We start from the raw sequence: 21,701 nt of genomic DNA, 5'->3' as shown, positions 1-21,701 counted from the left end.
AGTTTTAAAATGTAGTCTTTGGTGACAATAGAAGCGAATAGAAAATGCAACACAAAAGGAGTTACTAATAATGTTCTGGGTGGTGGGGGTATGAGGGATGGCTGTATTGGCTTCTGAGTAAAACCTCAAAGGGCAAATTACACTTGTCACTATTTGTCCTAAATTGAAGCCTTTTATTGCTTCTGGTTTCTCCATATTGAAGGGCACAGGTTCAATAAAAGTTAAAACACACCTTCATGCTTTGCTTTTTTTTTTACTTAGATCTAAGATTATTTCATACTCTGGCTTCCCTGGGGGAGCTAACATGTGTGGTTTTTAACTTAGTTTCCTTTTTTAGACCTTGTCATATTTGGGTTGGTTCACCTGGCCCAAGACTATAAATTATAGCCGCTGTTGTTGCTGCTAAGATATCTGCTGCCACTGATGATAGTCCCCTCTACACTCATGTTCCCTCAGCTCAGAGCTTGCACACCCTGCTTGTCTTCTTCTCAAATTCCCAGGAAATCTGGAGATGGAGGTTGTGTAACTCTATGGGAGGGATGGTGATTTGGTTAGAGTATTAAAAGTGGTAAAAACATACACTAGGTTTAGAGACTGAAGCAACCTCATGTTTGAAAGATACTTTTGATATGTTTAGTTTGATGGTTACTGGCAAGGCGGAGCTGAGAGATGATGCTGAAAGGGCAGCAGTAGCAGATTTTGAGAGTCTTACATGCTCTGCTTTGGTATCCATGAGTAAGACATAGGAGGAACACCAGGATTGATTATGGAAGCCAAAACCTGGATAAATACAGGAAGCAGGTCAACAGCTATTAACACGAGTCAGGTCCAGGTCCTAGGCAAGATATGGAATCCAAGCAACAGCCTGGGAGGTGGATGTTTTCAGATCTTCATCTCTGTTTTACAGAAGAGATAAGTGTGGCCCATAGTGAGAGATTATGCACTTAGTCACCTTGTTTAATACCACTTAGGTGATGATATAGAATCATGTAGAAATTTTTATTGTAGGTATAGTTTTTTGAGAGTAATACTGTCATGTCATATATAAACTGCAAATAATAAGAAGAGATAGTATATTTTTCTCTTTTCCTGTTCCTTTGCATGTCTGTCTGCCAGTCTTTCACACATAGACACACACATACACAAACACACATTCATGAAGAGTCTGTGTTTGCCATATGGTAACCATAGTAATTAAAGTCTACCTGATAAAAACTGGGATATTATTTATTTTATTGATATATTAATTTATTGATGAGACAAAAACTCATAAGTTGTCTCCATGGTATTAGTATAAATAAGTGAATGTTTACAGTTTCAGTGAAAGAGCCTGTGTTACAACTACCATCAGTAAACTCTATGGAAAAGGAATTTTACTTAAAAATAAGGTTATTATATATGGGTACTTATAAGACATACAACTCTTTTAGGTATTTTAAATTAATAGTGTTTGCAAAAGGCTTCAAATCAATGTAATAAATTGAAACCCAGTATCAAAACAACTGCTAAAGCTCTTTTAATATTATACATTTAACATCAATAAAATTTCAAAGTGGAACATATTTCTTCTAAAAATTAAAATATTTTCTTTTCCTACAAAAAATTAAAGAAGCATGTGCTTATTATTGAAACAAAATATATCTTATTTTAGAAGTTTATGATTTTATGATGGATTTTTGTAGCTGTTTATAAAATCGTTTAAATGATATTAAGAGTGGTTTTTGAGAGAGTCAAGGAATGCAGTAGTAAAATAGAATTCAACTCATTGCTGTTTTACAAATCAACGTCTATTCGAGGTTAACTTATTACCTTGTTTCCTTATCAATTCAGCTTTTTTCTTCCTGACTTTCCTTATTTTTAGTTTTGGTATATGAAGTAACAATGTAGGGTCAGGAATTCAGTTGTCATGGGGGTGAGATTGCTTTGGATATGTTGAAGTCATTTATATTATATTTCAGACTTGATATTTGTTCATATATTTGAAAATGTGTATTATCTGGGATTTCACACAGAGATCACATAGATTAAGAGGTGCCAGTATATTGTAATTCCCTATTTTGCATCGTGGTTTCCACTCTAGGTTGAAGAGGAGGGAGCATTATACCCTGAAGGAAATTGTCATTTTGAGAATGAAGGCTTGCCACTTGTTCTCGCTTTATAAGTTTACTGTCTGACTGGTATTTTACCTAGACCTTGCAAAGAATGAAAGTTATGGCTTTGGGTGATTAATTTCACAGAAATCTTAAGAATACCAAAGACAGCTTAATATTTTCCTATGATTAACCCCAAACGTAGAGGGTTACCTTTTGTAGAATCAAGAGTTGATTTCAACTGAATGTTTCAGGTAACCAGGAAGTGTTGACCTGAGTTAACCATGCCTCGTTGTTAAAACAGCTAACACAAATTGAGAATTCATAATTAAAAATATGGCATTTCAGAACTCTGAGGTCCTCCATACATTTTTTTCTATATACTTTTTAAAAACCCCATATTTAGCACATATTCATTATACTCAAAAGTGATTATAGCTTCCCTAGGTTTTTAGTACTCAAATTTAATTTGAATAACTTTAGAGCAAATGGGAAAAAATCAGCTGTTTTATGAGCGTTAACATGAGTAATTAAAAATTAAAATTTAAGCCAAATGAAAGAAATTTAAGTGACTTATTTATCAAATAAATATTGAGGGATGGGGGGAGATTGCTAACCAGATACCAGCTGCTTTCTCCTTTAGAGCTATAGTTCTCGTGGCTGGACCCTAGAATCACCTGGGGAGTTTTAAAAAATACACATGCCTCAGTCCAACCCAGAGAGTATGATATAATTTATCTAGTGAATGACCTAGGCATTGCAAATTTAAAAAGCTCCTCATGTGATTTGAATGGGAACTCAGAGTTGAGAACCCTGTCTCTAGAACAGTAGTAATTAAACTTTACCCTGCATGTGACTCATCTAGAGCACTGGTTACAACGAATTCCAAACTGCTCCTCCAGAGTCCTGGTTTAGTAAGTCTTGGGTGGGACCTGCAAATTTGCAAGCCTAACAGGTTCCCATTTGATGCTAAGGTTGCTAATCTGGGAACAGTGAGATTGTTTGAAAGGCAGAATTTCCGGTCCTAATCCAGATATGAGAAATCAGCAGCATCTGTATTTTAAAACTATTCCTAGGTGATTCAGGTGCACAGTAAAGTTGGTGAAACATTGGACCCAAAAGGACTGAATAATGGAAAATGCCATCAAGAGGAATTAAACAGTAGAACACTGTTCAATATTTGACATAAAATAACATTAGCACTAGGAAAAGGTGTTGCTGTGAGAATTCTTAGACTGTATACCCACCTTTCTTTTAGAATAGGTTTGGCTTAGTTTGTTAAAACATTTTCTACCGATCTGTTTAAGAGATCTACATTGTAAAGTATAATTCCAAATTTACAGCAAAGGAACTTGAAGTACTACTGTGTTTTTATCTTTTGGACACTCTCCCAGCTATAGAATAGAAGAACGTAGATATGAGATCATGTCCCATTATCTCCATCACACATCTTTACTTCCCTTTAACTTTTCAAGTTCTAGGATTTTTATTGCTATAACATGGTTAGTTTAGTAAGAAACTGAATAAAATTATTTTTAAGTTTTATTATGTCATGTGGTATATAATCCACCATGAATAGGAAGATTTTAGATTTAAAAAAAAAAAAATTATGAGTTCATTGAGCCAAACTGATGACGTATGGCAGACAACAAGATCATAAATGCTCTTGATTTTCATGTTTTAATTCAAGTTAAGCCATACATTATGTTCTAAGCAAGAGGCCAATTAGAAGTGTTCAGTAAGAATAGTACAGGAATGTTCGGTAGATGAGATTGAATTAAAATCAGAGCTGCCGATTAGCTGGCACACAGTGGTATATTCTTGCCATTGAATAAAACCTTGAAATATTTCTTTGCTAGTTGGTAACCAGCCATTGTTCTAAGTACTCATATCCAGTGCCTGACCTGCCTCTGGACGTTGAATCCACTCAAGACCTAATAACTAAAGGAGTAATGCCTGTTATAGCCAGAGTTGATAGGATCTTGAACTATTTTATTTGAGGTGGGTCTCAGCCTGTAGATAGTTATGCTGTTGCCCAGAAATGCCTGGGGCACTCACCGGGGCAGTACTGCTTGTGGCAGAGTCCCCATAGACATTTCTCCTTTCAGAACCAATGTAGTGGCTGCATTGGTCCTTGTGATTCTTGTTATGATTGCAAGATGCACCTCAGCAACAACGATCAGGGAACTTGGGAAAAAAAAAGCCCAAAGTTTATTACTCATAGGCCCTGGAGGGTAAGTGGCAACCCTGGGACCACCTGGGGCCAAATACTGAGGGTGCCAATAGACAGAGAGTGAGCAAGAATATGCAAGAGAGCCTGGGGTTCTGCCTTTATTGGAGTTGAGGGTGAAGCGCCTAGGATTTCACATGGTTACTCTTTATTGGTGAATTTAAAATATACAAGTGGAAATTAAAGTGAGAGAAAAGCAAGCAGATTTATTGTTTAAATCTGAGAATATACAGCTCTTAATTATATCACTTTTCCTATATACTGTAGCATTTTATCAACCTTGTTATGGATTCAATAACATTTTTGATGCATAATAAAACTCGTTATGCTTACTCTCATTAAAATAATAGGATGATCACTTAAATTGAAATATTTTTAAAGCATTCAACACAATCAAAAGGAAATGAGGAATAATGAAAGCTGATTCTAATAATTGTTTTACTCGTTGCATAATTCTGCATTTTGTAGGGTACGCCTGGAAACCTTAGATCTGTTTCTAGTATTTTGAAAACTATTTTTAGCATGCCTGTTCCAGACACTTTCCTGTTTTTGAAAGGGTGGGAACCTGCATTGCATAAGGGAGACTAGCAGAGAATGAATCAGACCCAGAGTCCAACCACATGGAGTGCTAATGCATTCATGTTTGCAATACAACCTTAGTAACTCTAGTGTAAGTTAAATCTCCTCTTTATGTGTTTTTCTGGGATATTTAGATGTTTAAAATAAATTTATAAAGTGAGTCAAGCACCTCTAAGGGACATTACCACATAGCTAGAAGCAACTTTTGAGGTATTCAAATTTTCCCTTGTGGATTAAGAAGAGCAGTTATTTAGGACTTGTTCATCTTTTGGAGACTCCAATCTTAGCACAGATTTGCTGACCGTTGACAATGAGCCATCTAGAATTTTAGTATTGTGGCTACTGAAAGGCAAGCAATGGAAAATCTCAAGAGTATTTCAATAACCATCTAATAGATCATATTTTAGGCAGTGTTGGAATATTGCCTGGAAACATTATCTGTCGTGATTTTGTGGGTTGGGTTATACATAATACCATGTAATTTTCCACCTTTCTTGGTGTTGTATGTGTAGGTAGAATAGGCAGTGAGAGGTGAGTAGAATTCATAAGGGGCCATGCTTTTTTCTGATATAATCATCTGTTCCTTTTTCCTTCACCTAGCCTCATGGAAGGCTGTTTGTAATGAATGGTGCCTTCATTCTATGAAGAACATTATTTTCATAGTATACCTGTTAAACCAAATCACAGGATTATACCACAGTCTCAATTATAAAGTAGAATGTTTATTTATATTTAACCAAAACAGAATGCCAATGTATTATAATAAACTATAAACAGAAAAATATTCATAATTATGATTTGTTCAGCATTCACTTGTAGCAAAATGATGGTGTTTAAAATTTGTATAAAAATTGCAAAACTCAGAAATTTCCAAAGTAATATTTATCATGTCTTCTCAGGTTATTAAAGTCATAGTACATTTAACACCAGGTCACAGAAAGAAAAGGTAAACATAGATGATGTGGTTTCTCTCTTTTCCTCCTATTTCTTCTCTTTACCCTCAATCTCTTTAAGTCAGTGATGGTTGGTTGGAGAGCCTCTGCCCTGCTTAGAGATTTTTCATTTTAGAGGAAGTTCCAGTGTCCTGCCCATTGTCTCTCCCTGAGTGGTTAAAAGCACTTGCCTGATTGCTGGTCCTCACGCTCCTAGAAGTTGCATATCCATTCATTTGGCTGCCGCAATTCTTTCTGGAAACTTAGTTTTAAACTTTGTTAGCAACTGTAATATTTTCCCATAGGAACACTGAATTAAAAATAAAATATATTGATATGTATTAATCAATGTTAATGATTTAAAATTGTAAAAATAGCCCCTAAAGAGAGATTTTGAGATTTAAAAAATGGCTTATATTAATTATAGGATTATTTCCAAATTGCTGGGCAGACTAAAAATGAGATCATTCTTGTAAAAAGGATTGATAAATATTTTAAATATTGCTAAGTGGACATATATTTCTATGCTTGATGAATATCTATGGCTCTCTCGTGTCTAAAGAAGAATTCTCTGCCCTTACCTATTTCATCAATTTGTGCTGTAGTACAAATTGATGAAATACATTCATATGTGAAACATACTTCCATGGATATATGCACATTTAGATCAACCTAAAATCTTTTTTAAGGTCATTAAGTTGGTTAATGGCACGCATTTGCTAGAATTATTAATGTTTATAAATAATAGTGTCTTGATGGGCTGCAGGTAACATATATTGTGGGTTACTGCAGTACCTAGAACAAGCTATAACTTTACTCCTTTTCCCTCCAGTCGAGAAAGAATATTGAAAATCAAATAAGTGAGAATCACATTATCATCAGGAATCTTTTCAGACAGTTTTGATCTATTAAAAATAAATCAATCAAAATTATTTAACTTTATTACTGATTAACAAAATGACATTTGATGTCCTTACTGGTGGTAGAGAGATTCTTGTCTAGCCACATTGTGGATGATCTCGATTTTTATAAATATACATTACGGCACCAGATTAAGTCCCATCACTTGACCTAAGATAAAAGTACTAGCTGTAGTAAGCATTCAGTATTTAAATAAACATACCAGTTCACCCTTTTTGCGTGTAAAGTTACATGTGAATTATTTTACTAGCGATTATTGAATTGAGAAACATTGTGAATAGGCGTGGATAAGCCACTTTGAAAAGGTTGTTCAGGAATATTTTGTGTAATTCTCCTGAAGCAAATAGAGTCATCCAAAATCATTCTATTATTTGTAAATCTTTATTTAAATACCAGTATATAGCAAGAAGCACTTGTTTTTGATGGTGTTGGTGGTAGTAGTGGGTTTTACATGAAAAACATTTTCAATGAGCTGACCCAGATATTTTCTTCTCCTATTTCTCACTTTATTCAGTCCTATAAATAGAAATCTAGATTATTAATTGAAAGTAGTATTAGCTGTAAACTCTTCTTTAATCCTTCATAGCTACTGCCAGTTTTTGCAACATGTAATTTTATAATTTTCTAGCTACCTTGCAAAGAAAGGTTTGGACAGATAAGCATATTAAGACTAAAGAAAAAACAAAACAAAACAAAACTAAAGAGACAAGCTTCCAAAAACTACACCCTGCAGCACTGCCCCTTCTTGCTCTGATCAACTCTGTAAATTGAAACTATGTTTAATAGGGCTGCTTTTAGAATGTAAGATCTGAATATAAATAGTAAAGATAGGAGGAGAACCTTAGTTAAGATGAGAAAGATATAAATAATATATTTCTCACGGTATTTGATATATTGTTGACAGACCATCACTGTACTTCATATACTGTTGGAGAGTGATAATATACAGTAATTACCAGGCTGTTTATCACATAGATTTTATTATGAAACTTCAAAATTTCATCTCTAAAGTGATGAGACATAAGAGTCTCAGTCTTCACTATTGTTGGGGAAATAATTAGAGATGTATATTTAGAGTATTAATTACTCATCAGCTAATGACCATAGAGATGAATGCTGAGACTTTTTATACTTCATTTAATGAATTATATGTGGTCACTATACCATTCAATACCAAAGTTATGGTTTGTAAAAATATAATTTTATTTTATTGGTTATTCTCTGCTGTAGACATAAACATTCTTACTTGACTTTTTTTTTTTCTAATTTAGATTTTTTGTTGGTTTTGCCTTCCATAGCATGTAGTAGCTTCATTTCTACTAGTGTGGAGAATGACCAAATAGGACTAAGGCAATAATGGCTGTTTGGATGTGGATAAAGGTATATAGTATGTGGTATGTGTGTATGTGTGTGTATGTACATGGCAGATTCAAAACTAAAATTATCTTGATATACTACTGCAATACAGAACTGAAACCAATAAGGCAATATGAAAGTGGTATAGATACTAAATATAATACTTCTATTAAAATCTGTTGTACAAGAATAGAGTTGTCACATAAGTTAGACAGGCCCAATATAATCTAAGAGTGTTTTGTGGTTGGTAAAAATAAGACAATTTCACAACGCTTTCATTAAATAGAGTATGTAGGTTGTAGAAAGGAATAACACTCTCTACTGGTTGAATAACTTTTGCAGTATTGCTTTTAGTTCTTGGACACATTTAAAGGAGGACAAACACAAAACAAAAGGTCATCTAAAAAAATTAGATGGTATGTGAAATATTTGGAGACCTTGCAGCTGAAAGGACCCTTGATCTTTCTAAATGTTGGGAATCCGGAGAAGAGAAACCTTACAGAAGATATACTGCATTTAAATATTTAAAGGAATATAATGGGAATTGGATTGTAGATTTTGTTCCATGTTGCTCTGAAACAGAATGTCTGAAGTTACATCTCTCTAGATATGAAATGGGTCATCTCTGAGTCATGAGTGTCACCCTAGTAGTGTCTCCTTACTAGTGTCATCGGAGACTAGATACCATTTGTCAGAGATGCTATAGAAGCAGGTGCATAACTTAACTCATAAATTAAGCTCCTTCAGCTCTAAAATTTCCTGAATCTGGTTTTGAACCTACATAACTACAAGCTGTGTTCTAAAGCACATCTGACAGTGAAATTTACTATCTTTGTTAAAACTTTAAAAGAATATTGTTAAATTATTAAAATAGATACAGTTGGTGGTTAAAGAAAACAAAGTAGATAGAAAGAAAAATGATGAATAATTCATGCCTTGACCCTTAAAGGCATCCAGGATACTTAAAAAATATTTTATTGTATTTACTGCATCTGAAATTTTTATTTTATTGAAATGCAATGTTTTCACTTCCAGGTTTTTACTTCCAGTTACTGGAACAGCAGAAAACTGCATGCTTACTACTTACCTATATATGGCAGTTCATCGTGATATGCAGGACATTATTGTAAGGAATGGTAAGTTTCATATGACAATTTTCTCTCTCACTCTCATTGTATATGTTCTCATTATCCAAGGCTGACATCTAGAAGTAAAGTGACCTTAAGGTTAACAGATGTTTGTTTGTTAAACTCCTGCCATTGCCAGGAGCCATGTTTAGTATTGAGAGTAGAATATGGCAGCATCTCTTAATTCTAAAAGTTGACAATCTAGTGAAAGGCACATAAATAAATTAATACAAACAATGGAATTAAGAGCTCTGTGCATGAGTGAATTGGAGTATTGGGAATGTGGGAGTAATGCAAAGTTTAATGCAGATGTTGGAGTTCTGGGATGACATTTGTGTAGAGCTTGACAAATGATGATCTTGAACAAGATAATTTGGGCAAAGGTGATATAGCAAAAGCATGGGGGTGTGATGGCAGACATAAGGCAAGCAGTGTAGGGACAGAACCACACCAGTACACCCTTTATTCTGTTACAGTGGAAACCTTCTGTGGTTTTTGAGTATCAATGATTTAAAACGGGAGCAATTGTTGGGATGTGAGATGAATTAAAGTGGGAAGGAGAGTGGTCAGACCCACTGGGAGTTGCTATGCGATAAATGGTGGAGAAGCTAAGAACAGTAGAAGAGAAGCTACTGAGCAAGGAGAGATGTGGAATACAAGACATAAGAGGATGGTTGGTTGGTGGAGTAAATCTCACAGGAGGAGAAAGGATGGGGAGCGGGAAAAATTTACACCTGTGTAGATTGTCAAAGCCTTACATTTCAATGCTGAATTGGAGGTCTTTTCTGTGTTTTTAATGAATTTTCTCATATTCTCCACTTGCTTATTCAAATGTTTACTACACCTATAAAACCTATTCAGTCCCGTTCTGCCTCAGTCTCAGGGGATGAACTTTTCTCTGACTTCCAGAAGAAATAAAGACTATCAAGCAGGAACACTCTGAACTTCCAAATACCAAATGTGCATTGGAACCCATTCTCTCTCCCGTCGCAAAACTTAGAGGCAAGACTCTCCCGACTAGGCCATTCTTTTATCTGAATTCCATTATCCAGGGACCTTGCTTAATCAACTGACCTGGCTTACTCTTGCCCTTCAGCTTCTGCCTCCGTCTTAGCTGCTTTTGGTTGAGGGAGCGTGTAGGATGACTACAGGGAGGACAGGCGACAATATTCTCTCAGTGGACTGGCTCATTCCCAAAAAGGAAAGAGGGTGAATTCAGGCCATGCATGCCTGATTTAGTCTTCTCAAACTTACCAATCAGATAAATCACTCAGTTTCTCAGGGAGACAGAGAAAAATGGCAAAGGAAACTAGGCTTTTAGGGTATCTTAGCTCTCTTTAACAGGAAGGAAATGTCAGGGCTGAGGAAGAAGCTTTCTTCCATTATACTGCTGTACTTTCACTACTCAGTGGTAGTTTATGCTGTTGGCTATTTTTTCTCCCTCCTACTTCCTCCTCCCTCTCTCCTCCCTTTCACCAAACTCTGTAGGCTTCCACATACCATACTGCCCTGGATCTCTTCTCACCTTTCTGACTGTTCCTTCTGAGTACATATATATTACAATTTTTACACACATTCTCAAAATTTAAAAGATTTTTCTGACTAACCCCGGTGTTATTTTTTAATATTTTTCTAATATACTGGTTGGGATGGGGTAGAGATTTCAAATAACACACAATAGAAAGAGCAATGGATGAAAAGTCCAGAATCTAAATGGAAATTTTTTTTCGTTTTAACTTCACCATTTTGTCATATGATTTTATCTTTAATTTTCAGATCCTCAAACATCTGTTACTGAGTAAAATGTGTATGGTGGGGGAGTAGCAGTGTACTAACAATATCTGTTTAGTTAATAGTATCTTAAAAGGCTTTTATGAGGACTCATAGACTTTTAATACCTGGAAAGTATTATTATTATTATTATTTCATTATTATTGCTATTATAACTTATAAAATATTTTCATAATATCCTCCTCGTGAAAATCATGAGGAATTACTGTAAAAAATATTGCTATCTCTTTAAGAGAAAAAAAATGAATCAAGTCTTTGTGTTTATACAATGATTATCAAAATATGGTTTGAAATAATGTATTCATTTGTGTAAAGTATTGCTATAGAAAGACATCATGATTCTTAAATATTCTAAAATATCTTTAGAAATATGTATAATAATAACTTACAATATATATTTAGTGCTTTCTAAATATACGGTGCTCTGCTAAGTGCCTTATAATTATTTCATTTAGTCCTTCCAACAACTCTAAATTTGATACTCATTAATCTCACTTTACAGAGTAAGAAACTAAGTCATAGAGAGGTTGAGAAATTTACCCCAGGGAATCCAGATTTGTGAGACTTCAGAGCATACACACTTAGTAGCTACTATGCTCTAGAGCAGCGGTCCCCAACCTTTTTGGCACCAGAGACTGGTGTGCCTATGAGAACCTAATGCCTGATGATTTGAGCTGGAGCTGAGGCAGTGATGCTAGCACTGGGGAGCGGCTGCAAATACAGACGAAGCTTCGCTTGCTCACCCACCGCTCACTCCCTGCTCTGTGGCCCAGTTCCTAATAGGCCACTGACTGGTACTAGTCTGTAGTCTGGGTTTTGGGGATCCTTCCTCTAGAGTATATTATGTTCAATAAAAGTGAAAGTTTAAAACATATTAAGTATATCCAAAAGTAAAGCAGTGCGATTTACTTGTTATAGTCAATATGCTAAATAAAAACTATTATATGAATTGCTAACTTATTTAAAAGGTAGAGACGTGAGTTTGTACTCAACTAGGAAGTTTTTATAATTTGATGGTAAGTTGAAAAGATACTACCTAATGCATCCACAATTAATCATTCGCTTGTTGAATTTCCTAAGGGTCACTTCTATGAAATCTATAGTGGCATAGCATTCTGGAGCTATACACTCCTACTGGCTAATGATTCTCTGGCAAATTCTGAATTTTTTTTTTTTTTTTTTTTTTTTTTTTTTTTTACTAAAAGAGTGGAAGAAACTTAGTATAAACCAGCTTATTAATATGTGTTATTGCTCATAAAGTTATCCTCACAACAAATTCATGAGCTCAGAACCTTTTATTTCATTTTATGGATAAAACACATTTCAGAGAACTTATATAACATGGTTTCAGAGAACTTTTATAACATGGTTTAACAGCTCAGGTGTTGTGGTACCAAGCTTTCAAATTAGATCTTTCTAACTGTAAAGATCCTGCTTTTCTGACAGAATTACATTATGAATGTATGTATATGTATATATATACACACACACATACACCCCTACTGGGTGGGTGAGTGGGTGGATTGATGGATGGATGAGTGAAGAGAGAGAAAGAGAGATAATAGATCAATAGATGATAGATAGATGATAGATGAATTGATTGATGATAGGTAGGTAGGTAGATAAGTAGGTAGGTAGATAGATAGATAGATGATAGATAATCTGAACTTAGGTCGCATCTACTGCTTTTTCTTGGTCAGCATTCCCTTGGTTGTATCGGATTACATGGTGGCAAACTCTAGTGTATATGCAGCAACTCAAACTGGAATAGAGATTGAAAGCTGTGCAAAACGGTGTCAGCTTGTAACCAGCCAGTGATTTCATTTCAGAAAAATAATGGGAGAAGTTACTTTTGTTAATGACACTCATTTTTTATTCGATTTTCAGCATCATATATATTAATTTCAAAAATTTTGGTGTAGAAACATGTAAAATGTTTTACATGTCTCTGTGTATGCTGAAGTTAATCATTGTTTATTCTCCAAAAACTTTGATATACATAAAAATTGCCTTATCAAATAAAGTTTATTTTATTTAGATAACCATATCACTCTAATTTTTTTTTTATTTGACATTTTATTTTGTGTATAATAGATATTTAGGGTTTTTTCTTTTATTTTGTACTGTGTATATATACATATGTATATTTTATATATGATATTATGACATTCAAGTTCTGTAATTTAATAGTGAATTTTCAAATGCTTAGTTGATCTACTATGATCCAATGTGTCATTTGCAGATAAGGATGACAGTCCTGTGAAGGCTACAGACAATGTTTCACTTCCCTCTCGAGAAGCTGAATTGCCTTCTCGTGCTCCTCCTAAATGTAAAGATGCTGAGTCTGCAAAGAAATTATTTGTTGGTATGTGGTAAATACATAGTATACTGCTCAAGCCCATTCCATAACACAGTCTGTTTAATAATATTTAATCAAAAACTTTGGCTTTTTCAGGTAGTAAGAAATCCATGAAATAAACCATGAGTTTGTCATTCGTTTTAAGTGGGTTACTGCTTTGGGAGCTCTCTCCAGTGATCTAGAGCAGCTGTTCCCAACCTTTTTGGCACCAGGCACCGGTGCTCCTATGAGAATCTAATGCCCGATGATCTGAGGTGGAGCTGAGGCAGTGATGCTAGCACTGGGGAGCAGCTGCAAATACAGATAAAGCTTTGCTCGCTCACCACTCACCTTCTGCTGTGTGGCCCAGTTCCTAACAGGCCATGGACTGGTACTGGTACCGGTCTGCGGCCTGGGGGTTTGGGACCCCTGCTCTAGAGCAGAGAATCTCTAATGTTTTTGATTCAAAGTGCACTTAGTAGCTCAGTACTCGCCACTAGGCCAAAAGATGTACTAAGCAGTTCTATTTAGTAAATGATTTGATCTAAAAACTTAACCGTAGTATTTCATGTGATAACCAACAGATACTGTAGTGATATATAATTCAAATGTTAAACATTCTGCAGAGTCCCTGTGAATTTGCTGTGACATCCCAGGTATCCTCTGTCCACAGTTTGGGAACTGCCAAACTCGGGGTTTGTCTCCTAATTATCTAGCAGAGTCCAATGTTGCCTAACTTAGAGATGATAAACACAGATGAATGTATGAATTTGATATTATTATTTGCAGTTAGCTGTTCAGATATTCTCTTCTCTGAGTATTAGTATTGAAATATTTTCTTTTAATGAATGTTTTTTAACCAAATTATATATTGTGAGGATTTTAAATGAGTTGTGTTTGTGCCCTTACATTGGGAGATATTTTTGAAAAAAAAAAGTGATGAAATCATTTTATAATTTTGAAAATTTCTCTAATTCAAAAATGTTTTGTTTTATTGAAGTGCTTCACTCAGATAGAGAGTCATTTAGAATCTGAAGCCAATATTTCGTTTCTAGATAAGTTTTTCAGCTAAGATGTAATTCTAACAAGTAATGCTAAAGAATTGTTAAAATATTTTACATATGTAATTGAAAATGAAAAGTTCCATTTTGGGGAATATTTTCACATACCATTATGGCAAGAAGATACTTTAACAGTTTTCTTTATTAAAATTAATATGTATTTAAAGTATTTCTGTTGGATATTTGAAAACAAATCTGATTTCTTTATTTTAAGATAATAGTAAATTGATTCAGAATTTTTTTTAGAGCATAGACTAATTTATAGAATAAGCTCTGTTTGTCTACCTATAAATAGCAGTGGCTGACAGAATATTTTACTCTATGGTCAAATAATGCTTTTTACAAAATATGTGAATTTTAGGAATGGAAATAATACCTGAAAAGTTGAATTCCAGCAAATGTAAAACGTCAAAGAAAAAAGGCGGTAGACTAATGGAAAAAGAGAAAAATCTGCATTTTTTTCCTGAAGAAGGAACAAAGGCATATGACTTCTTTCAGAAGGTTGTAAATGCAGCTGAGACCTGGTTCAGTCTCTTCGGCTGGCCGGAAGGACCCCATTTTCTTTCCATTCCAAAGACTATAAGAAGGTGACAGTTACATGTTTCTCTTGCTTTATATCATATAATAAAATATCTTTTTATTGGGGTTGTTTAAAGTGAAACACAGTGTTAAGTAATTTATTCTAAATTGATAAATTATGAAGAAACTAATAAGAAAAGCAAAAAGATACAAGTATAAATTCTTTAGTATACATGTACTATTTTACTTCTTTTGAAGATCCAGTGATTTTAGACAAGCACTGAAAAATCTCTGAACCTCAGTTTCCTCATTTGTTAAATACAAAGGGTAAACTATGGGTAGGAAAAGGCTTTTTAAATTTGAAAAATTGGAAACTCCACATTTCTCTATAAATGAAATATCAGCCCTAGATCTAGAGTATAATCGGGTGAACAGTAGTATTAGTGAACAGGGAAGACACGATTTATTTGAAACTATCTCGTCTTTGACAGTACATTTACCTCACTCTTTCATGTGTTGTTTTATTACTCAGCATGCCTGAAATAGTTAAACTGCATTGGTTATATCAAGCTATTTTAATTCTGTTTTTAATTAAAACAGGATGTTAGGCACCTTCCTTGTAACATTGCTGGCATAGTGGTTATGAGAGCGTTTCTGCCTCCTTTGTCAGCACTGGAGTAACTTGCTGAAACCATAGGGGTGAATACTAATCTCTATCTAGAAGCACTATATTAGAATTAATTGCATCTATATTCAAGACTCAGCTAGGTTTTGTGACATCTATAGTTTTCCTATGTTAACTTTTTCAGTTTTTAAAATTAATCAGACAATATCAGCTTCATAGAATAAATTAGCTAATATTTCATCTTTTGTCTATGGTGAGCGAAAATTGATGTAGCAGGCACCTTGAAAATTTACCAGCTTGATCATAAAATTGTCTGACTCCAGGGAATTTTTAAGAGAAGTTATTCTGTTACAACTTTTCAGTTTTTTGCTTTGGTGTTTGTCCTACTGAAAATTTTACTTCTTTTGAGTAAATTTTAATGATTTCTTTTCATTTTAGTGGAAATCATTGACTAGGCATTTAAAATTCATTATTTAAGAGTTGTGACTACTAATATTGTTTGTGTTTACAGTCTCTTCCTTTTTTATAATTTTAATCTTTTTTATTATGAATATTAACAGTTTACTTTTATGTCTAATACAACAAATAAGTTCTTAGATTAATTTATTCATTTCTATGTTTTCTAAATCATTTAATGCTGATTTTTTTCTGTATAATTTATTTTTTCTTTAAACTTGAATTGTATACTTAATTTTTTTAGGTTTATAAATTTATATCTTTATTTCACATTGGATGCATCTCAGAATTTTTACCATTAAGTGTTTTCATTGTTTTTTTTATAGTGCCTGTGATTTTAACTTTCATTTCTTATATTTTTACCATAATAATGATTGCTAATTTGTTGTATAATATGTTATTGCATTCATGCATTATTATTTACTTGCCTATTTACACTAATTATTGGGCAGTTACTTAAGTTATTTTTAAAAATATTTTATTAATGTAAATAATGCCGAGGTTGACCACATCTATTTATAAATGGTAGCAGACATTTCTGGGTGTTACATAAGAAGGTTCTCAGAGGTGCGATCACTGAATTAAATAGCATAAGCTTTTTAAAATCTCTTATATTTTTAGGTGATTTTCTAGTAAATGTTTTATTTTATATTCTCACTAATGAGTTACATTGTTGGTCTGGTTCTGTCCTGACAAAATTGAGTGCTTTGCTATTTTGATGAATGAGAAACAGCTTAGGTCGCTGGATGCTGTCTGGGGGAAAGGCAGTTTTAGAAGAATATGGGGCCTCTCTAGCCCTGGGAAGGAAGCTGCCTACAGCCAAACAACTTTGAATAAACATAAACTTTGTCAAGTGGCAATGTTATTCAGTGGCAGTTCTTTATTATTTGGAATCTTTGCATCATGGACTCCCCAGCTAAGAAAATACTTCCAAGGTCATATATTGTTGCCAATATTTGAACTCATTCCTCAGTGTCTCATTTCTCCATCATTTGGAATCACTTAGTGTTTCTGCTAAGACTGATATCATATTTTGTGAATACTTGATAATTCTCTCAGGATTATCTTATGGTTCCCATTTCTCTGCTACTCTATTCTGTTATTTATTGAAATGAAATCTGAACATGGGGATATTTTATATCATTTCATCTACTTGACATTCAGTAGGCCCTTTCACTTAGAAAACTGATCTTTTAACTGTTCTTTTCTGCCTCCTTTTCGGCTATTTCTCTGTTTTCTGTTTTTTCTTCCTTAATCTCATTTGAGAATGATGATGGACCTGCATGACTGATCCTTTATATTAGTCTCAGTTATGTTTTTTGTTTTTCATCTTTTTTCTACCTTTTGCTTTTATACTTGTAGATCTTTGCTTCCTCTTCCAGTCTTCTATAACAATTTTAAATTGGTTCTTATAATTTTATTTTCTAGGAACTTTGTGTTATTCTTTATTTCTTCTCTCCCTCCCAGTCTTTCCTCCTTATCTCCTCCCTATCTCTTCCCTCCCTCGTGCCCTCTCTTCTTTCTATCCTTCCTTCTGTCTTTCTTTCACAATAGCATCCTATTTTTGTGTTATTGATGCACACTTTCTCAAATATCTCTTTCATATATAGTATTTCTTTAAATCATTATGATTACTGTACTTCCTCCCTCTGTATCTGCTGACTGTACACTTATGGTCCTTTAGGAAAAGCTTCCTTTCCCTCTGTAACCTACTGCTACGTAGTACATCATTTTGATTTATTCCTTAATATCATTCCATCCATTCTCTGTTTTGTAGATGTTATTCAAAGTTTCTGGTATAATGATGGTCCCACTTCATGTGGGAGGAGTAGGATTTCCAGTACAGATGAGTGTTGGTCCAAGCTTTCACTCCAACATGTACCTCCCCCAGCTGCCACACACCAAGAATACATCCAGGGATGTCAGTCAGAAAGGGTTCAAGTTGTTCCAAAGCTAGGCATTACATTACAGAAGCTCTCATTTAGTATAAATATGTAGAATCTCACAGAAAATCAAATTAATCGGTGCATGTTCGCTCTACCGTTCATATTGAGCACATGCAAAATAAAAATATTTTCTCTATGCCTCTATTTTCTCTTTTGTAAAAAGGAGGTAATGATAATATTATAATTATCTCTTTTTATTTATTAGAGGAATTTTATGAATTTTGTATGTGAGTATATTATTGGTTATATGTATTACATATATCTTCTCCATAACTTTAATGTAGTCTAATTTTGAATATTTATCTTGATGGATAATGCTTTTCTCTTGGAATTGACTTTTGTGTATGTTGTGAGATAAAGGTCAAGATATACTTTATTTTCCCCTGTTTCTTAAAATATGAATATCCAGTTGACTCGATACCACACTGCCTCCTTTTTCATGTTAGACATTCATATAGTTGTCAATCTGTGCAGTACTTTCTTTTGATTAGTTTGTATATTTTTTGCATCAATACCAAATTGTATTAAATTCTCTTACTTTATCATTCTTGATATTTGAGTATAAGTACTCAAAGTTTGTTGTTTTCCCATTCTGGATATTTAAGTATAAGTACTCAAAGTTTGTTGTTTTCCCATATTTTTAGCTGTTTATTCCATTTACATTTTATATAAATATTAGAATCACTTATAAATATCTCCCTCAAAAAACCTGCTCTTATATTTATTGTGAATAAATTTTGTCTATGATAAATTGAGAAAGAGCTGACATCTTTACAATATTTCCTTATCAAAATAAAAGAGCTTCCTTTATTTAGCTCATTTAAAGTTTATCTTAGTGATGATTTACAGTTTTCAATTAAGTCCTCCCACATAATTTGATAGATTTATCCCTGAGTATTTAATATGCTTTGAAGTTATGATAAACAGCATTTTTCTCTATTTTATTTTCCATTTTTCTATAAGCTATATATGCTATGTGCTATATGCAATATATAAATAATATAATTTTCTATTTGCTACATATAAATAATATAAACAATGTTGATTATCTTAGGCTGACACTTTTTTCCCTTTTTAATCCTCACATCTTTTTCTTGACTTGTTACATCGGCTAGGATCTCCAGTTAAATATTGAATACTAGGTATCCTCCTCTTAATCTCAATCTTAGGGAGAATACCTTTCAACATTTATCATTACTTATGAGGTTCACTGTATGCTTTTTATAGAAACCCTTTACTAGTTTATGAAGTTTAATTTATTTCTCGTCATGAGTTTTCATAAAAAGATTTAATTTTTAAACTTTTTCTTCTAAATTTGGCTTTATCTGAATTGCACATTTTTATATGTAACAATTTTTTTTCATCCAACTCATTTTTTCCAATTTCCAATGTACTTTATTCTACAAAGGTCATTTAGAAACTTGCATTTGGTGATTTTGCTATTAATATTCAACATAATTTCATTGAGGTCAGAGACCATCCTCTTTGAAATTTTTGACATTTGTTTACTGGTCAGCATTTATTTAGATTTTATAAACATTTCGACTTGAAGATATTGTGTATTTTGTAGTTATTGAAAGCTGTTTTCCATGTATGTACATTAAAACTAAGTTTGCTTATACTCTTTAAATAATATATATGCTTATTGACTTTTAAATTATTTATTAATGACTAGGATAAAATTGTTAAAATCTTTACTTATATTTGTACATTTACCTACTTCTTTTTAATTGGGTCATTTTTGCTTTATATGTTTTGAAGCTGTACCAAGTGCATTTGAATGTGCAGTTGAAGCACCTTTGTGGTTTATTCAGACTTTTATGCCTATAGAATGTCTTTATACTTACTAATGCTTCATGCCTTAAGTTCTAAGCTATCTTATATTAACATAGGTACATCACTTCTGGTTAATATTTATATAGTATTTGTTTGTATCTTTTACATAAATCTTCTGTTTCCTATGTTTTTGGTTATGTTTCTTTTTATACCCTATCTTTGGCTTGTTTCATATTATTGTTTCAATCTTTGTCTTTTAATTTGAGTTTATGGTTCATATAAATTTAATATAACTACTATAATCTTGGATTTAAATCTACAATGTTTTTAACTTCTATTTTTCTGTCTACTCTGTTCCCTTTCTCTCCTTTTTTTGCTTTATTTTGGATTGAGTAGACATTCTTTTCTTATTTCACGATTCGTCTTCTAGCTTAGATATTTAAATACATTTTTTAAATTCTTTTAATCATTACTTTAGGCAATACAGCATACATTCTTAACTTATTAAAGCCTTTTACTAATTAATAATTTTATCTTCTTCCTTGATGTTGCAAGGGCATTTGATATTTTAACTTTATTTTCTTTCCTCCTGTCACTTGCTATTGTTGTTATGTAGTATAATTATATATATACACACCAAATATTATTATTGATTAATCAATCAATATTTGCTCATGCATTTGCCAATTTTATTGTTCTTCATTCTTCTTGTATTTTTAATCTTCGATGTAAGATGATTTTCTTCCTGTCAAATACTCTTTAGTTTTTTAAAATAATTTTTTAATTTTCCAATTACAGTTGGCATTACAATATTATATTAGTTGCAGGTGTCTTTAGATCTTTTAATTAAGGTTATTTGGTAACAAATTTTTGTATTTGTTTCTAAAAATATATATATTTTTCACCTTTATTCTAATTATATAGTTTTGTTTGATATAGGATTCTCTCTAGGTTGGCAGTTATTTTTTTCAGCTTATTTAAGATATATTATTTTTCTCTATCCTCTATTGTTGCTATTAGGAAATCATCTGAAATTCTAATTTTTACTGCTTTAAAGGTATCTTTTTTTGAAATACTTGTAAGATTATCTCTTTATATTTAATTTTCAGCAACTTCATTGTGACGTACCTAGAAAAGTTTCCTTTGTACTTATTTTTATTGGGTTCATAGTGATTTTTTATTTGTGGTTTAATATTTTTATTGTCTGTTTTGGAAAGTTCTCAGCCATTATCTTTTCGAATTCTTGATTGCCCCATTCTTTTGGGCTCCTTTCCTTCTTTGTTCACTCTTCTGTATTTTCCATCTTTTTGTCCCTCTATATTACAGTATGGATACTTTTTTTTTTTGGCTCTTTCTCATCATTTATTTATTTTCTTTTTCTTTTTTTTTTATTGAAGTAACAATGGTTAATACAATTATAAAATTTTCAGGTGTACATTACAATTTGACATCTGTATATTCTATTGTGTGTTTACCACCCAAAGTTCAGTTTAGTATGGATACTTTCCTATGGCCTATATTTCAATGTATTTCTCTTTTCACTAGGTTTAATCTGCTGTTAAGCTCATCCATTGCTCTTATAATTTTACTTACAAGATTTATTTCTAAATTTTCTATTTGGTCATTTCTTATATAATTTATAATTCAGTGACAAAATTCTCAATCTTAAACATAGTACATACAGTTAGTTTGAAATCCATGTCTTATAACTATAATATCTGGGCCCCTCTTTATTCATATTGTTTATTGTTTCTTTCCATTTGCATTCATCTTGTTACCTTTTCTCCTTATTTCGTCATTATCTGGTTATGTTTTAATTACATTTAGACCAGTTATATTTTTTATAATTTTTTTTTTGTAGAAATATTTTAAAGCCTGTGATGGTGTTAATTTTCTCCATGAAGTATTTGTTTGTTTTATTGATAATTTCATGATATACTAGCCCTATTATATA

At 32.8% G+C, this 21,701-nt stretch overlaps 1 protein-coding gene across 1 annotated transcript in view; it reads left to right on the top strand.

Annotated features, from left to right (window-relative positions):
- CFAP47 (cilia and flagella associated protein 47) overlaps nt 1-21,701 on the top strand; it is a 363,081-nt gene that overhangs the window by 114,921 nt on the left and 226,459 nt on the right. Inside the window, 3 exon segments of the mRNA XM_015594565.2 lie at nt 9,144-9,244; nt 13,269-13,391; nt 14,787-15,012. Coding sequence (XP_015450051.1) covers nt 9,144-9,244; nt 13,269-13,391; nt 14,787-15,012 — 450 coding nt within the window.

The sequence above is a fragment of the Pteropus alecto genome, unplaced genomic scaffold (genome assembly GCF_000325575.1).
Source record: "Pteropus alecto unplaced genomic scaffold, ASM32557v1 scaffold258, whole genome shotgun sequence".
Taxonomy (NCBI): Eukaryota; Metazoa; Chordata; class Mammalia; order Chiroptera; family Pteropodidae; genus Pteropus; species Pteropus alecto.
Note: the sequence above shows the minus strand (reverse complement) of the source record. Positions and strands in the feature narration are given on the sequence as shown.